The sequence below is a fragment of the Cucurbita pepo genome, chromosome 9 (assembly GCF_057944985.1).
Source record: "Cucurbita pepo subsp. pepo isolate OVF chromosome 9, ASM5794498v1, whole genome shotgun sequence".
NCBI lineage: Eukaryota > Viridiplantae > Streptophyta > Magnoliopsida > Cucurbitales > Cucurbitaceae > Cucurbita > Cucurbita pepo.
Genome location: NC_141806.1, coordinates 579,601 through 602,511, shown reverse-complemented (window position 1 = coordinate 602,511; position 22,911 = coordinate 579,601). Strand labels below are relative to the sequence as shown.

Here is a 22,911-nt window from a genome sequence, read left to right as displayed (position 1 = left end):
TAAAGAACAGAAGTGATGATCCATTTATTTCCTGAAGAGGGAGGTGTCACTCTAAATTTCCATCTAAATACACTAAAGAATCAAAAGGCTCCTCATATTATCATCATAAGGGACCAAACCACCTAAATCTGAATTCAAATCACACATCCTCACAAAATCTACTGCCTCTCTCTCAATCGAAGAATTCCCAGTTGAACCTCGGCGGTGGGACGGGATGCTCGGCGGGTGCAACCGATGAGGACGAATCAAATATCTCCCATTTTGTTGTCACCACGGTACTGGAGGACACCGTCGACCTCGTCGAATGCGGAGGAGATTGCCGACATTGTACAGAATCGTCAAGGTCGATAAGGTCGTCATGGGGCTGCTGCTGCTGCTCCTCTTGAATTGTTGATAGTTTGTTGTTTGCAAAGGAAGGCCTACTTGTTTGTCTTTGATGATTAGAATTGTTGGTGGTGGTGTGAGTTTGTGTTTGAATTGTAGCCATGGAGTTCTTAATCTTCAACAAATCAAGAGTTTCAACATATTTTTGCACTCTTTTTACCTACAAAATACGATCAAAATGGTTCAAAATTGTGTCGTTTTAGCTCAAGAACAACAGGAAAAATGAAGAACATAATAATAACCAAACCTGCATTTTCCTCTGCAATTTGACATCTCCATCTCCCAAAATGGCATCCAATTTAAGCAATTCATTCATCAACAAATCAATCAAATTCAACACATCATTCTCAGCAACCTTCCCACCTTTACAAATCACAGATTCCAATGCAGAAACCTATGTGTTTTGCCATTACAACATTAACCTTTGATTCCCCAAAAAAGACCAAACAAAACAAAACAAACAATTACCTGTCCTGCAAGTTTATCAACTTCCAAGCTGATTTCTGATATAGATTTTGAAGCTTTCTCCATTTTGGCGTTCTTCCTCATCTCAACATACCTTCTTTCTTGGCTAATTGGGTCTTCCATTACAACAATCTTTGATTTGTTTTTCACTCCAGAAATGTCCAGAAACGCCTTTGAATCTCTCTCTTTTTTCTTGAAAAACAGCTTCTGATCTTGATGGTGCAATCCTGTCGGTCCGACCAACATCTTCTTCAACTCCCCTGCAACTCAAACCAACAAAAAACACCGACAAAACAGAAAATCAGCCTCCAATTCATTTGGGATTCTCAGAAATTTGGATACAAGAAAAGGGTCATCACCAAATGTGGCTTGTGAACTGATACTAAGTTCGTGGTAATTAGAGCCGTATTTGACTCTAACTCTAATCGTCGGCGGCGCCGGAGTTGATTCCCGGTCGGAATCAGCGTTTCTCTTCTGAACAAGCATTCCCCCTGGCCGTAATTCCCAATCCATCAACTGACCGTCTCCACCACCGTCACCGACTGCGGAACTACCCTTAATCTGAGACAGCCCTGTCGTTTTCGTCTTCATTTTCATCATCTTTGACTGAAGAACCAATCGGAAAGCAGCAGATCTCAACGGCGTGAAAAATTTTCTTCGGCGATCTGTTAAAGAAATGGAAAGAGACCCACCCAATAGACGTCAAGAGATTATCGTTGAAAAAGGCAGTGACGCCAGCATTAACAGAGTTGTCGAAGCAAATTGCAAAAGCCACGCGTCTAAAACAGGTATTGAGAAACAAAATCAAAATCAAAATCAAAATCAAAAGCCCCCAATCGCCAAAATTTCATCCGATTCTTGTTCTTAAATTCAAATGGGGTTTCTCCTTTGACTCAAATCCGAAGAACCCAGAATCGGGATGCGCCCAAATCAGCCACCAATTGCCTCCCCTGCGAAAAATTTCCCCACCCCGCTTGCTAAAGTCTCAAACTTTCCCGAGAAAATCCCTCTAGAAACCGAGGGACGAAGGCAGCGAAGAGCAGAGAGAGAAAAGGGAGGAAAGAAAACATAAAAACGAGTGGCCAGCTAAGTTGGGTGTTGATTTACTCTCATATATTATATAAGAAAAGAGGGGGAAATGAAAAGCCGCCAAAGGTTGTGTTGGAAGTGGGTTGGGTTATAAAGGAAAAGGGGAAATGGAAGAGACATATTACGTATGTGTGGAGGAACTGTTGTGTCTCAAAATTACGTTATTATTATATGTATTATGGTGTGTTGTTTTGTGTTCGTGTTTTTCTGTGTGTCTTAAAAGCAAAGCAAAGATCCCTTCCCCTCTCATTCATTAACACTTAACACTTACATGTGCCCTTTGTTTTCCATCTCCTAATTATCCATTTGGTTTATGTTCGTCTCATTGGCTTTGTTAATTTAGTATACGTGAAAATGTGTCTCGTTATCTTGTCTATCACAATCGTTCGTCAAACATTGTCATGTCTTGTATATGTTCGAGTGTAAGGGTCAAACAAGCTATGTGAGATCTCATATTAGTTGTAGAAAGGAACGAAATATTCCTTATATAAGTGTGGAAACTTCTCCCGAGCATGTGTTTTAAAAATCGTGAGGTTGATTGCGATACGTAACGGGTCAAAGCAGACAATATCTGCTTGCAGTGGGTTTGGGCGGTTACAAATGGTATCAAAGTCAAATATCATGTGGTGTGACAGTGAGGACGCTGGATCCCTAAATAGGGTGGATTGTGAGATTCTATATCGGTTGGAGAGAGGAATTAAGCATTCCTTATAAGAGTGTGGAAACATCTCCCTCATAGACGCATTTTAAAAATCGTGACGCTGATGACGATATGTAACGGGCCAAAGTAGACAATATCTACTTGCATTGGACTTACGCTGTTACAAGCTACCTTCTTCGACTTATTTGTTGGACAAGGTTCTATGGTTGATTCACAAACCTTGGACACCAAAGGCACCCTTAGCGTGATATGGTAGTTCCTACAAAGTAGAGGGAATGAGGTCAATCAATCTCTCCCTTTTATTGCATTTTGCTCAAAGGGTTAAAGGGAGATAGTGATCGTCTTTCTCAAGGACGTGATGGTCTATTACATGTATGACTAAAGCCTATTGAAAACAAAGAATTTCGTCAATTGCTCATTCAATATTATATTGATTGAACGGTCAGTCTATATATCTTATACAAAGTATCTCATATCAAGATTTAACGGTTATGTTCATTACTCTACTAAATTCTTGAAATTTGGACATCCGAGGATTCTTTTTTCACTCGGTATCACCAACTATGCTCATTATCCGCAAATCCTTTTAATGAAGTTTCTTTCAAAAATAAATTAACTAATATATATATATATATATAGTGTTTGACCCATTTATTGCACAAAATTGAAAGTAAATCCATTTAAGATGTGATTTATTGATATAAGTTATAATGGGAATGTTTGCTAAAAACTATTTTTAGTATTTTTTTTTTCATGAATATTGTAAGAAATATTTTTCATTTTTTTAAAGAATTTTTTATTTAATATTCTTAATTAAGTACACAAAACAATGAATATTTTAGAGTGAAACTTATTATAGTATCATTCATAGAAATAAATAAATAAAATTTACTAAAATAAAAAATAAAAATAAATAAATAATTTTATTTTGGTATTATTGTATTTAATACATTTTTCCCTTTTGAAGATAAGTTTTGCATAACATAATTGGTTTTTGGTAGAAACTTCCCTAAAGTAAATTACTAAATAAGATTCCTTTTTTTTCTTTTTATGAAACTAATTCCAATTTTATTTATGAATATAATTTTGGAACTTCAAAATAAAATCCCACTTTTTCCCATTTTTCATCAAACATTTTGTCTCCAAATTAGGGGTAATTTAGACATTTCACTAACTTCCATTATTTAATTTTTTTTCCCTTTAATCATAATTTCATTTAAATGGAGAAAATCTCACATTTTGAAAAAAAAAAATTGTTTTATAATTATATATTTATTCAACCAATTATTGATTTTTTAAAATTTTATATATTTACATGCAAATTCATAATATAATAAAAAAATAATTAAATTAGAAATTTTCTATAAAAAAAAATTAAAACAAATTTTAAAATTAGCTAAAGATTTTGGGAAATAAAAAAAAAAATCTTTCAAAATGGAATCTCCGAATAAAATATGGAAAATTAAGCAATGACATGTGGCAGTGGGACCCATTGGACACAAGGACGCCACATCAACGCATCACGGTCTGGTGAATTGGCAACCACCACCGACACTCCGGCGTGTGTATACCACGCGTCGATTATGCATTGGGTAAAAAAGTCATTGCGCGTGGCAGGTCAAATCAAAGAGTTTATTCCATGCGGACGTCGTTCCGATAGGGACGTTGCAACCTACTTTATTCGTTGACTCTTTATTATTCTATTTAAATTGTTTTATTATTATGACTTGACCTTTTATTAAAGCATATAATTTGGACCTTTATTTTCTTTTTCTTTTGAAAAATATTTTAATTAATTTTTACAGTGTCGGTGGACTTCGAATTACCTCTCTAATTATCCCTAAACCATTTGGTAAATACTCAATAAAATAGCAATAAATATATTTTTTGTAGTAATTATATTATTGATTCCTTATTTTTATAATTTAATATTTCAATCTCCTCTTTATTTTGGAATCTTATTTTTTCCAAAAAAAAATTAAAAATTAAAAATTATTTAAATTAATCCAAATCAAAATTAGAAGTTAGATGGAAAGGGATTAAAGAGTAATTTAATTTAAATACTATATATTAAAATAGAAAAAACTTTTAATTGGGTCAGTAGGGATTGGTTTATTTAATTTAATGTAACTTGTTTTCAGAAAGCTACGTGGATTTTGGTATTATCTTTTTTAATTACTCCCACCCATTTTTAGTGTTTTCTCTTTTCAAAACTTAATTATTTTTTAAATTTTAAATTAATAAAAATACTCCTAAATTTTATAATTTATTTTAAAAAATATATTTTTTTAATTTAAAAAAATCTAAAAAAAATACTCATAAATTGTTTTAATACTTTCCTCTTTCAGATCCTCAACAAAATCTTGAAAAAATTATTGCTACTTTTATTATTTTTATATCTTATTTTATAGATTTTTTTTTTTTCCAAATTTGATTTTATATTTAAAACGTTTAATATTTTATTAGATTATATTCTATTTTAAGATTAGTTTTTAAATTTTTTATGAAAATAGAAAGTAATATTCTAATTTTTTCATTTTATAATTTTATCTAGTTTTCTTTATTAGTTTGTTAATTAATAATATATTTATTTATTAATTCTCTACATAAAGATATTTAAAAATGAAAGATTAATGTTTTTGAAAATTGTGATCCTGTCGCTTTCGCATGACCTCAAATTTGCAATTAAAAATGGGCTTATCTTCTTTGAGAAATTAGAGAAGAAACAGAGCTTTGAAACCAACAACAATGGCGGCCCTGGCTTGCTCATTCCCTTTACAGTGTCTAAAAACTCAGAGAAAAAGCAACCCACTATCACATCTTGAATTCGCTTCTCTTCAGAGTAATATCAAGGTAACCCCACACTCACCTGCAATAACTCTCATTCTTTTGTTCAACAACAACAATGGCGGCCCTGGGTCTCTTTTCTTTTTTAATGAAACCCCACTGTTTCATTTCTCTCCTCACTGTGTTTTTGCTGATCTGTACAAATGAAATTAGGTTAGGAACCTCTGGAACTTTATCTATTGCCTTGTCTGGCTTTAAGTCTTATAACTTTACTATTTTATTGCTAATTTGCAGTCAAAGGAAACAGGAGTTGTTGATTTTACCGAACCTTCTAAAGTATATGAGAACGTGAAGCAGGTAGCATCTTCATCTTTCTTCCCCATTTGGCAAACATCAAACTTTTTTTTTTTTCTTTTCTCTGATGGGCCCTTCTATCTCCTCTGCAAATATTCGAGACCCAAATCTTCATCTTTGCCTTGTTTCTTTTTTCAGTTTAGGCAACTTCATTTGGTATGAGAAGTGAGGTTTATGTTCCTGCAATAAAAGTTGACACAGTGACTGCATTATCTCTGTGAGAAAGCAAGCATGGTGAGTGCAGGGCGAGATATTTTAATTCAACCTGCTGAGGATGGTTGTTGGGAGGGAGCCCACGTTGGCTAATTAAGGAGATGATTATGGGTTTATAAGTAAGGAATACATCTCCGTTGGTATGAGGCATTTTAAGAAAAAAGCTTATGCTCAAAGTGGACAATATCATACCATTGTGGAGAGTTGTGGTTCCTTATCTGGTATCAAAGTCATGTCAATAGAATCCTTAAGTGTCAGATAAAGAAGTTGTGAGTCTCGAAAGTAAAGTCGAATATGACTCTCAAGTGTCGAACAAATAGTGTACTTTGTTCGAGGGCTCCAAAGAAAGAGTTTATCCTCGATTAATGGGAGGCTGTTCGAGGACTCCATAGGTCTCGGGAAAGGCTCTATGGTATACTTTATTCAAAGGGAGAATTGTTGAGAGGGAGCCACATTGGCTAATTAAAGGGATGATGAATACATTTTCATTGGTACGAGGCCTCGAAAGGCAAAGCCATGAGCATTTGAGCTCAAAGTGTATAATATCATACCATTTTGAAAGTGTGGTTCCTAAGATAACCCTCTCCTCTCTTTCTCTCTCTGCTTTAATGGATTTGGTCACAGGGTTGGCTTGTCACCCCAACTAAGTCCATTGGTTCTATCCTCCTCCACCAAGTTGCAATTTCAGCTTCCTCCCATTACTGCAATGTTGAGACTGTGGAATCCAGATAGAATGCACAGGTTAATCAAATCATATCATCAACTAATCTGCTATTTCAGTTTCAAAGGAAAAGAAAATCATAAAGAAGAAGAAAAATAGGCAATACTTTTCCATTTTCATTGCATTCGTACAACGCTGCGACCTTTGTCATTAAACTATAGATGAATCAACATGCACCTCTCTCACCTACATTAGCTTAGTTTAACATCTGAATCAAGTACATGGATTCAAGTCTTTCAAATCTCCATTAGTGTATTATAAAATACCATATGAAGCTGTACTAAAAAAATATGAAAAATACCAGAGGACATTAAGAGAGAGTAGTAAATGTAGCAGATGGGCATTAAATACTGACTTTTTTGGTGACAGGATGTGCCATCTTCAGATGCATCTCAAATAGCTAACAACCTCTTAAACTTGGGCCAGAACTGCAACAGAGAAGATATTTCAACCGGAGACTGGTAAGCTGAATTCATGAGCAGTCTCTTGCCTCATTTAATTTGATGTATCAGTCATTAAGAATTGAGACATGATGTGAAATAAAATATATATCATAATGTAACTGCTTTTATTCTCTTTACTTTCACCTCGTAAAGACATCAAACTCAGACGCCCATTTAGAAAAAAGACTCGCTTGCTTATTTCTCCTTTTTTCCTACCAGGCAAAGGGACAAGATGTTGGAGAAGATCGAGTTCGAGTGCACAGCCTAGTTCTTCCAGAGCATCCTTCCAGCACCAATGTCTACTTCTGGAGGGATAAGTTATAGATCGTGTTTCTGTTCTTATCTAACTAACATTAGGAAAGTTGCGAGAGACTCGTAAATTTAATCTTTTCTACTCATTCTACAACCAGAGTGGTGGTTGGGAGGGAGTCTCACATTGACTAATTAAGAGGATGATCATGAGTTTATAACTAAGGAATACATCTCTATTGGTAAGCAAAGCCATGAAAGCTTGTGCTCAAAGTGGACAATATCATACCAGAGTGGTAGGTTTTTCCTTCCCCAACACGTATCATGGCTTGCACCACAGGTTTACACTCTCAAACATGATGTTACAAACGTGCAATGTCTAATACCAGGCTTGTTATTGGCAATTAGAAAGGTGGTGCGTCTTAAGGTACCTAAACACGCGTCAGGATATGCACCTCGAATTTTCTTGAATGATCTTCTTTATCCTGTATTGTGTCAAACTATCGCCTTTCTGTGCTACTTTGGCAGAATCTGGTATACGGCTGGGAGAATTTTTTATAAGGCTTCGAAGGCTCTCTCCTTGTAGCTCAATCTGAAACTTCATCTCCGTTGTTCATTGGACAGAGTGAACTTTCGACCTGATAACAAAAAGAAGAGTCAGGAGCTCAAGTTAGAGAGAATTGAAAGATAACTTTTGTTTTTCATTTTCCTTGTGTACATGGAGAAATTAAATTATAGTTCTTAAAGAAGGGTACCTCTAAAAAGGGTCACTGTGATACATGTATGACCTCATTTGTTCTTCATATATTCTTTCATGTACATTTTTCTTCGCGCAAACATACAGATTCTAATAGATTCTTACATTTTCACCCCAACAAATTAGATTCGAGGAAAAAGAGTTGAGTTCAGCAGATCAGCCCAAGAAATCAAAGGCTCTCAATAGATGTTGAGGCTGCATCATGTCCAAATTATCATGCCAAGATCTGCTAAGCTTCTGTTCTATACAAATTCGTAACAAGCATTCATTTGGTTGCCCAAGCGCGAATGGCAACATGTACCAACTAGGTGCAGGATACTCCAAATTTTATTCCAAGAATTTACTTCATTAGGTATAAATAAAAGAGAATTTAGAACAAAACCATTTTCGCAAAAAGGCAGGGTGAGATCCCACATCGATTGGGGAGGAGAATGAAACACCATTTTTAAGGATGTGGAAACCTCTCCTTAGTAGACGCGCTTTAAAAAACCATGAGAGGAAGTCTGAAAGGGAAAACCTAAAGAGTACAATATCTGTTAGCGGCGGGCTTAGGCCGTTGTAAATGGTATCAAAGTCAGACACTGGGCAATGTGCCAACAAGGAGGCTGAGCCCCGAAGGGGGTGGACATGAGACGGTGTGCCAACAAGGACACTGGGCCTCGAATGGGGTGGATTGGGGGGTCCCACATCAATTGGAAAAGGGAACGAGTGCCAGCAAGGACGCTGGGTCCCCGAAGGGGGTGGATTGTGAGATCCCACATCGGTTGGGGAGGAGAAGGGAACGCCGTTTATAAGGGTGTGGACACCTCTCCCTCGTAGATGCGTCTTACAAAGCCTTGAGAGGAAGCTCGAAAGGGAAAGCCCAAAGAGGACCGTATTTGCTAGCGGTGAGCTTGGGCTGTTACCGGCAGGTTGATAGAAAATATATTAAGGGGAAAATTACAAGCACCTCTCATAGATTTTGGCCCAAAGAAAGTGAAAAATAAGAAAAAGCATTGAAATACAGATTATATCCCTTTCCTAAGTTTCTAAGTAAATCCATAACGTCACGTTTCTGTTCTTTCCATGTCTTGCTCGAAACAGTTGCATCAAAAAGTAATTTTTGTACGTCAATCAATGCAAAGGTTAGTGAGCTCTAAGAAATGGGCGTCAATAAGATTGTTGAACTAAAAAAATAGTAACATTCTCTAATTTATTGGCAAAAATGAGTATCAGTACCATGCTCATGACTTCTGAGAAAGGCACGTCAATAACCAAAAAATATATTGGAGATTTATTACTTACTTCCCCCCGATATGTCCCCATTATCAAACTTGGTAGCAAGAGCTCTTATCCAGGCTCTATCTTTATCACTAAATGCATAACTTAAACTTGAAGCCACCAATATGAACCCTCCAATCTTTTCCATCTCATTGCCACTTTGGTTTAGATTTTGAGCCACTGGCTGTACCAAAACTGAGTGAGTGCCCTTAGGCAGCATTTGCCAAAGTCCAGATTCTGAAAAAGTTATGAAAACCATGATTTTGAAAGGTTTCATAGAACATCATAGCATTTGTTTAACTATTACTATCAATGCATGTTTCATCAGAAAAGCAACCAGGAGAAACACCTCATCACCATAAGGAAAAGAAACCAATATGACATTGCAAATGTCTTCAAATATTGATAGCGGTTGATTTTTAAGGAGATAACAACGTTTTCTCCACTAATTATGGTCGTTTCTAAGACATTATTCCATGTGCAGCAAGAGAGCAAAAAATACCATAAAAAATGCAATCATATACCTGAAATCTGAGGAAAGTAGAGGGCATCATTTAATGCAGATAGGCCAATGCTCTGAAGCTGCTCCTCAAACCAAGCAAGTAAATCTGTTCCTGATATATCATTTGGACTATTCCAGTATCCTCGAACGCATAACTCCCCTTGAATCTGTATTAACTGGTTCCAAAGATAATAATTGATGCAAAAATTAAAATTTAGACAGTGTCGAGGGAAGCTAAATAATTTAATCTTTTGAACACAGCGTGTTCTCTAACTACAAAAATTGGTGAGATACCATACCACTGATATACTGTTTGTATTGCGCAGCAAGATGTATGTTGCCCAAGCCAAGTCATCCTTCACATTATCCGATACATTTTGTGACAAGACAAATATTTGCTCGGCACCTTCAGGGAGGGTAGCTTCGCCAGATGGAACTGCACCCTGCAAGCAAAAGTCCCAATGCTTCAACTAGACATCAACAAGGTGCCTGATGAAGTTAGTCTAATAAGCAAGCCAGCAGCTCATGGAATGGTATGATGCTAGAATGTAGAACAAAAAAGTGATAATGGCTTCGTCAACAATGTGAGAACATCTTATATAAGGAGGTGGTGAGACTTCTTTTTTTGTATGGTCCTAGCAAATATGGGAGATCCCACGTTGGTTGGAGAGGAGAATTGTTGGAGAATAGAACGAAGCATTCTTTATAAGGGTGTGGAAACCTCTCCCTAGCACACCGTTTTAAAAACCTCGAGAGGAAGCCCGAAAGGAAAAGCCTAAAAAGGACAATATCTGCTAGCTGTGGGCTTGGGCAGTTACCAAATAGGTCATTATCGGAGACGGAAGGCTAGATAAAGAGATCTGAGGTGACATTTGAGCCAAATTGAATTAACAATAACAGGACGTTAGAAAAGAAATTTACGCAAGATAGAGGACGAATAAGAGGGCTTCAATCTTCAAGAAGATTCCGAGATGAACACTACACGTAGAATGTCTAGAAAACCATCAGGGTTAGAATGACAATCTTATTCAAATTCAAGGCAGGCTGGATCAACTTTGGGAAGAGTTGGATTGAACAGGTGAAGCATCTTTGAACTTATTAGATAGGATTGTCATTAGGCATCCACCCAACCGAAATCGATCGCCAGGACAATTAGACATCCTACCCGTAATCACAACGACCCAATTGCAAGAGTGGAGCTCTACCAACTGAGCTATATCCCCCGAGCCAAGTGGGGCCTGCATGAAGGAGTCAGATGCCCGTCCCGTTCTTAAGGGATACAATTTTATTTTACAAATCCGGTCACATAAAAGTTCATCTCTCGTTAAGGTCATTCTCTTTTAACAAGATCCATCAAATATATATTCCCCCCGTCCCAGTCTCTTGTTTTCCATCACAATCCCTACTTGATCATTAAGTACTACACAAGCCAGCAGTTTCAAGTCCCTCGAATCCTCCTTTTTCCACACTCTTACAGAGATTAACGGAAGTTTCCCAGCAAGTAGAAGAAGAACATTAAAAAATAACTGTATAATCAGGACAATAATGTAATATCTCGTATGTTACCTCAAGAAACTTTCCCAAGTAGGGGAGTGCAATAGAAAATGCAGCCAAGGAAATGCCTAAAGCCTCAGTTCTCTACCAAAAAAAAAAAAAAGAAAAAAACACATCAAATAGCAGAAATAACGAAAACACCAACAAGAACCTAAAAGCAAAGGCGTTCCCAGAAAACTGTGATTGCTTACTAACTGTGCTGAGGTGATGGGAGCAGCTGAATTCGAACCAACAAAATGATTCAAAAGCAGAAGCGAACCAAATCCATAACCAATCCATCTGGGTAAGTAAGACTCATCCAATCCAGGAATCCCTAAACCCATTCCAAAGAAATGTTATCAAATTCCTTCAGAAATTACCCATTTACAATAGAGGAAGAGAAAGAGATACCAAGTGTGAAGCGAAGAACAGAGAGATTGAGTTGGCGATTGGGCGAGTTCTTAGAATCGTCAAGACGAGCAGTAATCACTGGACTCTTCGACCCATTTTTAGCGCGAAATCGGTGAGTGGATGACAACCGAATTAACGGGTCGGGAGAGAGAATTGTGCAGCTCATTATCTTTCCCCGTTTGGCAATCGAGAAATCAAATTCCTTTAGAAACACTTCTCTTAAATTCCACCGAGGATCATTGGGCCGGACACTTCCCTGCTCAATCCAAATCCCTTCAATTGGACTCGCGATGAATATGAATGGAGTTCAATCTGAATAGTATGATATTGTCCACTTTGAGCATAAACTATGGCTTTACTTTGGGCTTCCCAAAAAACCTTACATGGAAAGTGTATTCTTTGATAATAAATTCAGGATCATTCCCTAAATTGGACAATTTCATCTAATACAAGATGAGGGTTCGAATCTTTGACTCTTTGTTTAATTGAATTGAAATTATTCTAGTGAGATTAATTTCTTTTATTTCAAATTAAAAGAAAAAAATTATGTATTACTATCTTTTAATAAATAAAAAAAATATATATATATGGTTTATATAGAAATATAATATTAAATTTTGCTTTATTATGTACTATTCTTAAAAAAGCACTGTGAACAAAGAAGAAAATAAATGAATAAATATTGAAAAAGCTTACATTTAGGAAATGGTGAAAAAATTATGGTCACAAAAAACAAAAATATTCGTGTATTTTTTTTTAATTTTTTTTATTATTTTATTATACCAATTAATTGGGATCTTATCGTAACATATATTTATTATGAGAAATATAAAAAATAATTAATTAAAATAAAATAAATTGTGACGGTGTGATCATATATGTATGAAATTGACTTTTAAGGATATGATGATTAGGAAATACTTAAAAAGATTAAAATTTACTGTCTATAACGCATCTTCCATTTTGATAGCTCAATTTTAGAAATTCTAAGGTTAAGTGTGTTTTGTTTTGTAACAATTCTATGTTACGTGATGTGACATTGGTTAGAGAGAGTAACGAAATATTTATTATGGGGGTAGAAAGCTCTACTTAGCAGACGCGTTTAAAAACAGTGAAAGGAAGCTCAGAAGGAAAGACCCAAATAGGACAATATCTGCTAGCGGTTGAATTAAGGCATTACAAATGATATCAGAGTTAGTCATCCGACAGTTCGAGGCACTAGTCGGAATAAGGCCAGACTCTCTCTATAGTAGACATGTTTTTAAACTATGAGGCTAAGACGATATGTAATAAGTCAAAACGGACAATAATTCCTACAAATGGTATAAGAGTCAGTCATCGGACAGCTCGAGGCACTAGTTGAAATAAGGTCAGACTCTCTCCATAGTAAACATGTTTTCAACTATGAGGCTGACGATGATATGTAATGGGTCAAAATGGACAATATTTCCTACGGGGAGATTGGGTTGTTACAATTGACTTCTTAACTGTTGAAAGGACTCGTATTAATTTGTAGGGGTATGAGCTGTACAAGTAACTTCTTGACGACTAGATTTTACTTTTATAATTGATGACAACAGAGTGACTTATGTTGATTTGTGGGGTCGGTGTACAAGAAACTTTTATATATATATATATATATATATATATATATATATATTAAACATTTATACCATACGATAAATTTAATATGCATTCAATTATTTACATCAAACTTTATGTATTACATATATGATCGATATATTTACAAAATGGATAGATTAATGTATTATATTCTTCATTGTTCTTGAAAAATTTACATTACAAAAGGCTGTTAAAAGCATCTTGGAGTTTGTTTTAAAACAAGTTCTTAATTTGAATTTTATTGTTCAAAAAACATAAAAGGACAAATTGTTGCTTTTGCCTTCTAAACATCAAAATTAGTGCCTCCGATGGTCAATAATAAACTTTGTGGTAGGCCATATTCATTCCTTTTTAAATGCTTATTTTAAAATAATTAAAAATAAATTATATATACAAAATTTATGCGAGTGTTAAAATTATATTCCAAATTTATAATTTTTAATGAAATGGTTGATTAATTACAATACTTTAAAAATGTATAGTTAATAATAAATTTAAAATTTAAAAAATGATATTTCGAAAATAAATAAATAAATAAAAGGGGCGTACCAAACAAGCAATCATTTGATGGAGCTCATTGACTAAACCTTTTGCGCTTTTTCCAAGCAACTTAACGGGAGAGAGCAATTAGCGCTTGTCAATATAGTGCCTACCTACCTTAAAATATTTTGTCTCTCGTTTTCGTTCATTTTTTCAAGTACGACCTAATAATGACATTAATACAAAAGTACGAGCATGGGTTATGTCTAGTGTTAGCATGTAGCATGTATTGTCAAATGTCAAATAGGGCGGTTCGTGTTACCTTTCTCTGACTACCCCAAGTTCATATGTTGGTTTGTTGTCCAACGAAACATGTCATGTGTCAATCATGAACTATGTTCTAGACATGTCTTGCTCGAATCATGATAAATCGAGGTTGTATGTGACTATATTAGCTTCATAAACTTACTCCGTTAGTACTTTTTAAATAAGTGAGTTTTAAACCTTCGTTGAATATTAGTTACAGACATTTAAGTAATTAAGAAATTAAAAGTAATTTAAAGTTTAAAAAATGGCTATGAAATTAAAATGATAACTAATTTATTTTTTTTATCATTCTATGGTTTAATTATATAATTTATTCACATGTTTAATACCTTACTTTAGGGGGAAATGTGGATGAAATGAAATTAGTCTAAAAATTAATATTTTAATTTAATTATTGTAAAATCGAATTAAACGTGGTCTTTATTAACCGTGATTGGTAATATCACCAGCGTCGAAAGTCTACGCTCACATGGATTCTCATACTTCCAACCAATAAATGAGAGACACGTTGCATAATGTTAGAACGAAAAGACAAAATGGCCCCTACATGTTTTCCGAAAATCTAAAAATGTCCTTACATCGATGAGGTGGCAAACGGGGGATGTTCAATTTGGATAGGCTTTAATGCGCCTGATTATTTCCCTTCTAAAGAATAACGGTGACGAAAGATCTCCAAAACCCATCATAAGCGTCCCCAAAACAGACCAATGAGAGCCTGCCACGTCGTAACAAACCTCGTTTCGTCACCGCCAGATCGGGCATCGTATACGTTTCTCGATCACTGCGACGACACGTGTTTCGAGATTGACCGGGAGTAGTCGGTGACAGATGACTGGTTTATCAATGCAGCCGGTTACTCCCTCGCTGCAATTCCCGCTATCTACGCTTCACTACATAACACAAGTATCCTCCAAGTCTCTCTTTCTCCTCTTTTGTATGAAATTTCAGGTTTCCAAATTAAGCAAGAAAAAAAAAAAAAAAAAAAGAGCCGACTTTCTCTGTTCTGTTAATCTCTCAAAGGTTTCGAATCTTACCTGCTTTCTCTTCATTGTTACAATTTTGTTCAAGTTTTCTTGTTCTGCTTCTCTTTTCGATTCATTGGATTCCATGATTTGATCTCTCAGACACTGTTAAAGCTCACTGTTTTTGGGTTTTTTATGTCTCGATGTTCATGTTCGGCTTGTGTTTAGGTGGGGAATTTGATGCTGAGCTGATTAATTTACTGAGTTTGGTTTGTTCTTCATTTCCCCCCCTCTTTACTCTGAGCAGGGGAGGGAGGGAGTGTTTTCATGTTCGATTTGAGTTGCTTTCTGTTGCATCACTGTTTTTAATTCTTAAACGATGAGAAATTAGGATTAATTTGTTTTTGGTAAGTTCAGAGAATGTAGTTTGCCATATTTGAGTTTAATTTCAATCGTGAGTCTTCTGCCGGAGTTTATTTCTTGTATAGCTAATTTAGGGTTTCGTCAGTCGGACGGGAAATTTGTCTGGTTTTGAGCAAGTTGTTAGGGTTCTGTAAGAGATTGATTTTAAAATCGTTAAAATTGAATTTCGCTTCTCTCATTTTCTCATTCATCTACTAACTCTTTTCTTTCCTTCCCTTTCCTTACAGATCCTTGTGGCTTACGGTTGAAACTTCAATAGCCCTGCGCCTCAACTGGTCTTGATAGAGATTGATTTATTTTACTTTTTTTTTTTCCCCGGCTTCAGGGTCCAAAGGCTCAGATACTTTATATTTAACGTTTCAAGTGGAATCATGATATTGTCCACATTTTCTTCTTATAAAATTTGACATGAGGAATTTGTGGGCGGTTTCTGGGTTTCTTTCTCGTGGGTATAGTTTTTCTATCTTTGTGAATGTTTACAGAATGTCTATTGTGGTGAGGTCTGGCTGGCTACCTAGACGCTAGCCGCCAAGGGGTGGTGGCTTCAATGGCATCTTCTCGTTTGGCTGGAGGATTAGCGCAGTCTTCATCGAGTTCTGGGATTTTCTACCAAGGAGAAGGGCAGTCTTCAGCTATTGTTAATTCCCACTTGAGCCAATCATTTGCAAATTCATCGGGTTCAATTCCAGGAACTGGATGTTCTGATTTTGGTCCAGTTTCCGGAGACATGAATAATGCAGTTTTAAATAGTGTGGCAAATTCAGGACCCAGTGTGGGTGCAAGTTCATTGGTTACTGATGCAAACTCTTCGCTTTCAGGAGGGCCACATTTGCAAAGGAGTGCAAGCATCAATACGGAGTCATACATGCGCTTGCCTGCGTCGCCTATGTCATTCAATTCAAATAACATTAGTGTGTCCGGTTCCTCAGTTATAGATGGATCCTGCGTGGTGCAGCAAAATTCTCAACAGGACCAAAATGTCCAACACATTCAGCAACAGGCACAGCAAGGTGCTTCACATGCCACATCATTACCAACATCACAAATAGGCCAAGTACCACTTCCCCTGGGTGCAAAATTTCAGGGGTCTTTTATTCCAGATCCAAATAATTATTCTCAGATGCAGAAGAAACCACGACTGGATATAAAGCAGGAAGATGTGCTGCAACAGCAAGTTTTGCAGCAGCTATTTCAGAGACAGGATTCCATGCATTCACAAAACAGTAACTCGCAGTTACAAGCTTTATTTCAACAACAAAGAATGCGACAACAGCAACAGATTTTGCAGTCTCTACCTCAGTACAGAGCTCAGTTTCAGCAGCAGCAGCAGCAGCAACAGATACAGTTGAGGCAGCAGTTGCAACAACCGCAGGCAATGCAGCCAGTATCACCCATGAAGCGCCCATTTGATGGTGGTGTTTGTTCTCGTCGGATGATGCAATATTTATATCATCAGCGGCAAAGGCCTCCCGTGAGTTATCTTCTCTCGTTCTATCTTATCATTCTTAAAATTCTATATTCATCCATGTGACCTACTCTTTTCACTTGGTTCTCTTTGTTTTCTAATTATTGTATCTCTTCCTACCTTTTTAGGCTTCATTTAACTATTTATTTTTGTCTTCCCTTTTCTCTTATTGACGTTTTATAGGAGAATAGTATAGCCTACTGGAGAAAGTTTGTGGCAGAGTATTACTCTCCTCGTGCGAAGAAAAGATGGTGCTTGTCATTGTACGAGAATGTTGGCCACCATGCTCTTGGTGTGTTTCCCCAGGCAGCTATGGTCAGTTCATACATTTGTGATATTTTTTGCTAATATTATCAGTTGCCCAATTATATTTTACATTTTTTAATTGCTAAATGGTATGAAAAGATAGGATCGTCTATTCATATTTAATATGGTTACTTTTTCCACATTCACATTTCAAAACAATTCTTTGATAATATATCTAGATTTAAGTCTTGAGTATCTCTTTCTCTACTCTAGAAATCTAAATGCTATGAGTACTGCAGTCACATTTATTAGTTTCAAATTTCAATTGTTGTCTGTACTTCAGTAATGCTATTTCCCATTCGCTTCAATTCATTGTAGCTGTCTGCCATTTTTGTGTTATTGTGAACTTCCCTTGAACATACGTTTTTATTGATTTCAGGATGCGTGGCACTGCGACATCTGTGGCTCCAAATCAGGAAGGGGATTTGGTAAGGATGAAGAAAGCAATCTTCTATTTGATTTTCACAGGGTGGAATGTTGGAGACCTTGATAGATATTGTTTTCGAACAATGCCAACATCCCCCGCACCCAAAATAATAATAATAATAATAATAATAATAAATAGAGAAACAATCAGCAAGAAAAAAAAAAAGGAACATAGCTTATTCTCCACCCCCCCGCATGTGCATAAGTATATATGATCTCTACATATTGGACCTGTTCTCCATCCATAAAGCTATCTACATTCTTTGATAATGCAGCATGATCTATTTGACATTCATTGATGCTTAGAACTAGCTAATTATGTAGCGTCTTATTTGGATTTATAAGTTAAATCTTTAGTTTCTCGAGAAATTACTTCAGATTTACTTCCACCATTAGCTGAAATCATTTGGGTCGGCATTTATAAAAAAAAATTGTTTATTTCTTCTCATGTAAAAGACTACTTCATTTAGATTCCCTAGTTTCTAATTCTTCTCCCTTCTGTTCTTAATTTTTTTATGGACTCAGTGACGAAAACAAATGTTTTGCATAATTCCCAATGGCTGGTAAGTTATGTACCATAATACTTCATTTTGAATTACTAACTGAAGCTGAGCACATGAATTATAATTTTTTTACTTGAACTTCTTGAATGCTGGTTTTAGCACTCTGGTCTCTTTCCAGATCTAACTTTTTGCTATCATGCTAACGAGTTGAATTGAAGAGGCCACGTTTGAAGTTCTCCCAAGACTCAACGAGATCAAATTTGGAAGTGGAGTTATTGATGAGCTTTTATTTCTGGACCGTCCACATGAAAGGAGCTTTCCTTCTGGAATTATGATGTTAGAATATCGAAAAGCAATTCAAGAGAGTGTATATGAGCAACTTCGTGTTGTTCGTGAGGGTCATCTTCGTATCATATTCACACAAGACTTGAAGGTTTATATATTGCTAATTCATACCAGCATTTTCAGCTAATTTAATCGTTACTAGCCTAATGTAAATGTAATCATCAGATTTTGTCTTGGGAATTTTGTGCACGGCGTCATGAAGAACTTCTTCCACGTAGGTTGGTTGCACCTCAGGTATTGTTTTTGAATCTTATCAACTTCTACTTGGAATAAAAGTAATATGGAGTGGACTGTTGTCTTTTTCAAGTTATTTTTGCTGCTAGGCGTGGGCAATCTATTTCATTTGAGTTTTTATCACAGATGAAGAGCATGCTTGGTTTTTTATGCACAAAAGGGAGCTAGGGTAAAAGCGTAGGAAGATACTTTTAGTTCACTGCTAAGCAATGAAACCCTTCTGAATTTTACCATAGCACGGCCCTGGTTGGCTGTAAAAAAGTTCAGACTGCCTTCTATATATTATTTTCATGTTTTGAATCATATTATGTCTGCCTACCCGTTCTTCTGTAACTAATTACATGGAAACATCGTTGTGATAGTTCTTCAGTTTTCTTATTTTCAGCCATCTTATACTATCCTTCTAAAGGCCATCTTAAACTTCAGTTTTTCGTGTTGTCTTGCTACTTGTCCTTTCCTCTTATTTTTTCTTTTTTTACCTTTGAGATTGGTTTTCTATTTTTACTTTAAAAATAAGAATTTGATTAAACAAAATCAGTTACATTCTTGTAAGTCTTTCAGATGGAAAAAATACTTGTAATTCAACGAGGTAGTTTCATTTTGCAGGTGAATCAGCTGTTACAGGTTGCCCAGAAAAGCCAAAGCACAATTGCTGAAAGTGGTCCTGATGGTGTCTCTCAGAAAGATTTGCAGGCAAATAGCAATATGTGAGTTGTTCGTCCCTATGGTTTTAGGTGTACAGGGGTTTGACTTCCCTTCTGACACCATGTTCTGTCTATATAGCACAATCTTTTGTTGATGTCCGTCTGCCCTTAATAGGAACGTTATTTTGGACATTTTATCAATTCATATTGAGTTCCAGGGCTGGCGACCAACTCATTGTGCAGTTGGATGTGTACTGACACAGTAATGTGGTTGATTTCTTAGGGTACTGACGGCTGGTCGTCAGCTTGCTAAAAGTCTGGAGTTGCAGTTGCTGAATGACTTGGGTTTCTCTAAAAGATACGTGAGATGCTTGCAGGTAACTTCATGCATTTCTTAAAAGCCATTACTGGAGAACTGTTTTCTTTATTTCACTCCCACAGTGTTAATTTTGTTAAAATCTCAAAATATTATCAGATATCAGAGGTTGTCAACAGAATGAAAGATCTGATTGGCTTCTGCCGAGATCAAAAAGTTGGGCCTATTGGTAATGCTCCTATATCCTCATCTTCTGCAACTTAGTTATGATCGACTGTGATTCTCTATAGATATTGTAGCGGTTTTGTATTAAATTTCTTTCAATTGGAATTACGTATTTAGGTTTATATTTTTTTGTCTAAACTGTGGTTTGTTTGAAGGTTTTTTTTTTTTTTTTTTTTTTTTTTTTTTTTGAATTTTATTTTTTATCATCACTTTCACTAGGTTTGGCTTCTAAGAGAGTAGGCTGTTAGCATACTGAAAATGACAACTTGTGAACCAATTATTTTTGGTTGAAATATGGATTTATCTCTCTTATCTAAGCTACAACTTACAAGCGTTACGTAGATACATCTGTTTGGTAAGAGTGTATTCACCAAATCAAATTTCGCTACAAAATCAGCCAGATTCCCCTGACCTAGCTTGAAATTGAAAAAACCAATTTTCCTCGTGTATCTTACTTCTCTCTCAGTTCCACTCTGCTTTCTAATCGTTCCTTTCGTTAGTCAAATACAGCACCTGCGGGTTAGTTGTATAAGAACCCCACCTTTCGAATTTCCATATACAACTGCATTTAGGGATTTTCAACTTCAATTTGACGTAAGCTTGGAAACTAAAGCATAACGATACAATATTAATTTCTATTATGAAATGTATCATACTTTTGAGCTTCAAAACGTTTGAGTAGTCTATTTTGCGGGTATGTTTTATTTTCTGATGGACGATATTTTCTTTCACATCTGAATTGCTTGGTCCTCCTATCTTTATTCAGTGCTCTGTTCTCTGATTTTTCTTTTCCTTTTTTTTTCCCCCCTCTTTGTTGTGTGTGTGGGTGGAGGGGGATGAATAACTCGAGTTTTCTGTTATTACATGTTGGAACTTGATATTTTTACAGAGGGCTTGAAAAATTATCCCAGACATGCCACTGCAGCCAAGCTCCAGATTCAGAAAATGCAGGAGATGGAGCAATTAGCAAGCATTCAAGGTCTTCCCACAGATCGCAACACAATGAATAAGCTGATGGCAATGCATTCTGAGCTTGATAATCATGGGATTAACAACCATCAAATGATTGGTCGAGGAGGTATGAGTGGTTCACAAGCCGCTTTGGCACTGACTACATACCAGAATATGCTCATGAGACAAAGCTCTATGAATTCCAACCCGAGCCCAAACCAACAGGAGGCCTCGTCATCTTTCAATAATGCCAACTATAATCCATCCCCTACACTCCATGGGACTGCATCCTTGATGCCTGGATCTATACAGAACTCCTCTGTCGGTGGCTTTTCAAGCGTTCAGCAAACCTTGCAAAAGCAATCGCAGCAGCTGCAGCAGCATCCACCGAATACTGGCTCCTTGGTCCAACAAAATCATCCTCAGACAATTCAAGGTAGCCAGGCCATACAACAACAGATGATCCAACAACTACTGCAGATGTCAAGTAACAGTAAGAGTGGTGGTGCACAACAGCAGCCCCTGACAGGACCAAATGCAAATAGAAGTTTGGGAAGAAGGGGTATGAGTTTTGTGGGCAATAGTACATCAGTTGTAGCTGGGAGCAATGCCCCTGGCCCTGGCCCGAGTAGAAGCAATAGCTTCAAAGCTGCTTCAAATAGCGAGTCCTCAGCTGGTAACAGTGGATTCAATCAGAAGGCTTCTGATATGCAGCAAGATCTTCCTCTGCCTGAGGGTCTGGTAGAAGATATAGGCCAAGATTTCCCTGAAAATGGGTTTATAAACAATGACCTTGACGAGGATTTGGGTTATGTCTGGAAGGCTTGACTAACATAATTTGGCTGGCATTGTTGGGCCCTTTCCCGAATTATGGTGAAGAAAACTGTACAGGATGATAAATCTGATGAAGTAGTTGGGTCCTTTTTGTTCCCTCCCTATTTCACCCTCGTAATCTGTGGCTTTGCTGTGGCATCATTTGATTTGAATGCCTCGACGGAAGCTCCCCGCCGTTGGTACTGCTGCATGTGGAGATGCTCTCTGTCAACTCCTCGCTGATTTAGCACTGCTCTTTGGGGCTTTCATTCCATGGTTCCAAGTTTAATCAATTGACATGGAAACTCTAAAAACAACCTTGGCAACAACCTTAGTTTCCTGTTACTCTATTTTTATCTTAAATCCGTTTAGTTTAACGTGAATTGTGCATTTTTGTCCGAAAGATCAACTAAGGAACTGCCCTGGTGAATGTTCATTTTCATTTCACATTCTCGTTATTTATATTAAATCGTGGCACCTCCAGACGAAACAAAATGCTGAGCTGCAACTAAAATTTGGCCACTGATACGCCTCCACATGTGAATGGTGCAGCCTTAAGGAGAGATTTTCGTTTCCTCTTTTTACCCTTTTTTTTCTATTTAATTTAGTAAATTTATTGAGAATCAAAATTAACGTGCTAATGTTGAAATGATTAATGTTAAAATGAGCGTTATTGTCCAAAAAAAATTGAAAAAAGAAAATCTTCATTTCTTTTTATGTATTACATTCATAAACGAACCCCCAAAGCGTTTCTTTTGGTACTTCTCTTGTGCTTTCAAATGTATCATCTATTGTAATCTATGCTTAACATGTTGAAAAACATAAACGATAAGTATCGGCCAGCAGGCTCAGCCTAGCCGTGCGGTTAACGTTCTCATAAAAATTTGTCGCGAACTTTCTTTTTTTCTAAAAATTTACTCCAAGCTAATGGAACAAGAAAGCATTGTTTGAACTGAGCAATAAAAAGTTCGGACTCTTTTTGTTTGCATTTTCTAATGACAGGTTAGAAAGAACAATTGAAGAGTAAAAAAGCTACCGA

The 22,911-nt window shown here is 36.4% G+C and overlaps 4 protein-coding genes and 1 long non-coding RNA gene across 14 annotated transcripts; 2 read left to right on the top strand and 3 right to left on the bottom strand.

Moving 5' to 3' along the window:
* BAG1 (BCL-2-associated athanogene 1) lies at positions 1-1,970 on the bottom strand. Of its 2 annotated transcripts, none has more exons than XM_023687117.2 (4): positions 1,209-1,970; positions 853-1,115; positions 632-778; positions 1-544 (listed from the first exon to the last, which is right to left on the bottom strand). In XM_023687117.2, exons 1-4 carry the CDS (start codon positions 1,447-1,449, stop codon positions 173-175), a joined length of 1,023 nt encoding a protein of 340 aa, XP_023542885.2. In that variant the 5' UTR covers positions 1,450-1,970; the 3' UTR covers positions 1-172. The 2 variants fall into 2 exon arrangements, with proteins under 2 accessions (XP_023542885.2, XP_023542887.2); XM_023687119.2 differs by having other exon boundaries at positions 853-1,109; positions 1,209-1,967.
* A 3,328-nt stretch (positions 1,971-5,298) lies between these two features.
* CRR1 (Dihydrodipicolinate reductase, bacterial/plant) lies at positions 5,299-8,169 on the top strand. Of its 3 annotated transcripts, none has more exons than XR_015422478.1 (5): positions 5,299-5,452; positions 5,681-5,743; positions 7,044-7,135; positions 7,337-7,793; positions 7,895-8,169. XR_015422478.1 is itself a non-coding variant. In XM_023687092.2 (4 exons), exons 1-4 carry the CDS (start codon positions 5,348-5,350, stop codon positions 7,383-7,385), a joined length of 309 nt encoding a protein of 102 aa, XP_023542860.2. In that variant the 5' UTR covers positions 5,299-5,347; the 3' UTR covers positions 7,386-8,169. The 3 variants fall into 3 exon arrangements, 1 of the variants encoding a protein (XP_023542860.2); XR_015422479.1 differs by lacking the exon at positions 7,895-8,169 and adding an exon at positions 5,879-6,694 and having other exon boundaries at positions 5,312-5,452; positions 7,337-7,373; XM_023687092.2 differs by having other exon boundaries at positions 7,337-8,169.
* LOC147790955 (uncharacterized) lies at positions 5,314-7,051 on the bottom strand. 3 transcript variants are annotated; one of them, XR_015422481.1, is made up of 4 exons: positions 6,781-7,051; positions 6,006-6,668; positions 5,715-5,920; positions 5,314-5,581 (listed from the first exon to the last, which is right to left on the bottom strand). It is a non-coding gene; the product is annotated as an uncharacterized LOC147790955 (long non-coding RNA). The 3 variants fall into 3 exon arrangements; XR_015422482.1 differs by having other exon boundaries at positions 6,505-6,668; XR_015422480.1 differs by having other exon boundaries at positions 5,715-6,668.
* HCF208 (chaperone (DUF2930)) lies at positions 7,821-12,044 on the bottom strand. 4 transcript variants are annotated; one of them, XR_015422477.1, is made up of 8 exons: positions 11,830-12,044; positions 11,631-11,752; positions 11,452-11,523; positions 10,185-10,328; positions 9,908-10,061; positions 9,408-9,620; positions 8,122-8,365; positions 7,821-8,004 (listed from the first exon to the last, which is right to left on the bottom strand). XR_015422477.1 is itself a non-coding variant. In XM_087127074.1 (7 exons), the coding sequence occupies exons 1-7, from the start codon at positions 11,993-11,995 to the stop codon at positions 8,280-8,282; spliced, it is 957 nt and encodes a 318-aa protein (XP_086983200.1). In that variant the 5' UTR covers positions 11,996-12,044; the 3' UTR covers positions 7,821-8,279. The 4 variants fall into 4 exon arrangements, 3 of the variants coding, with proteins under 3 accessions (XP_086983200.1, XP_023542858.2, XP_086983201.1); XM_087127074.1 differs by having other exon boundaries at positions 7,821-8,365; XM_023687090.2 differs by lacking the exon at positions 8,122-8,365 and having other exon boundaries at positions 11,830-12,041.
* Positions 12,045-15,137: 3,093 nt separating this feature from the next.
* SLK2 (SEUSS-like 2) lies at positions 15,138-22,321 on the top strand. Of its 2 annotated transcripts, none has more exons than XM_023685693.2 (10): positions 15,138-15,279; positions 15,872-17,115; positions 17,293-17,424; positions 17,795-17,843; positions 18,563-18,777; positions 18,855-18,923; positions 19,530-19,630; positions 19,851-19,944; positions 20,043-20,112; positions 20,998-22,321. In XM_023685693.2, the coding sequence occupies exons 2-10, from the start codon at positions 16,192-16,194 to the stop codon at positions 21,885-21,887; spliced, it is 2,544 nt and encodes an 847-aa protein (XP_023541461.2). In that variant the 5' UTR covers positions 15,138-15,279; positions 15,872-16,191; the 3' UTR covers positions 21,888-22,321. The 2 variants fall into 2 exon arrangements, with proteins under 2 accessions (XP_023541461.2, XP_023541462.2); XM_023685694.2 differs by lacking the exon at positions 15,138-15,279 and adding an exon at positions 15,297-15,449.
* The last annotated feature ends 590 nt before the right edge of the window (positions 22,322-22,911 follow it).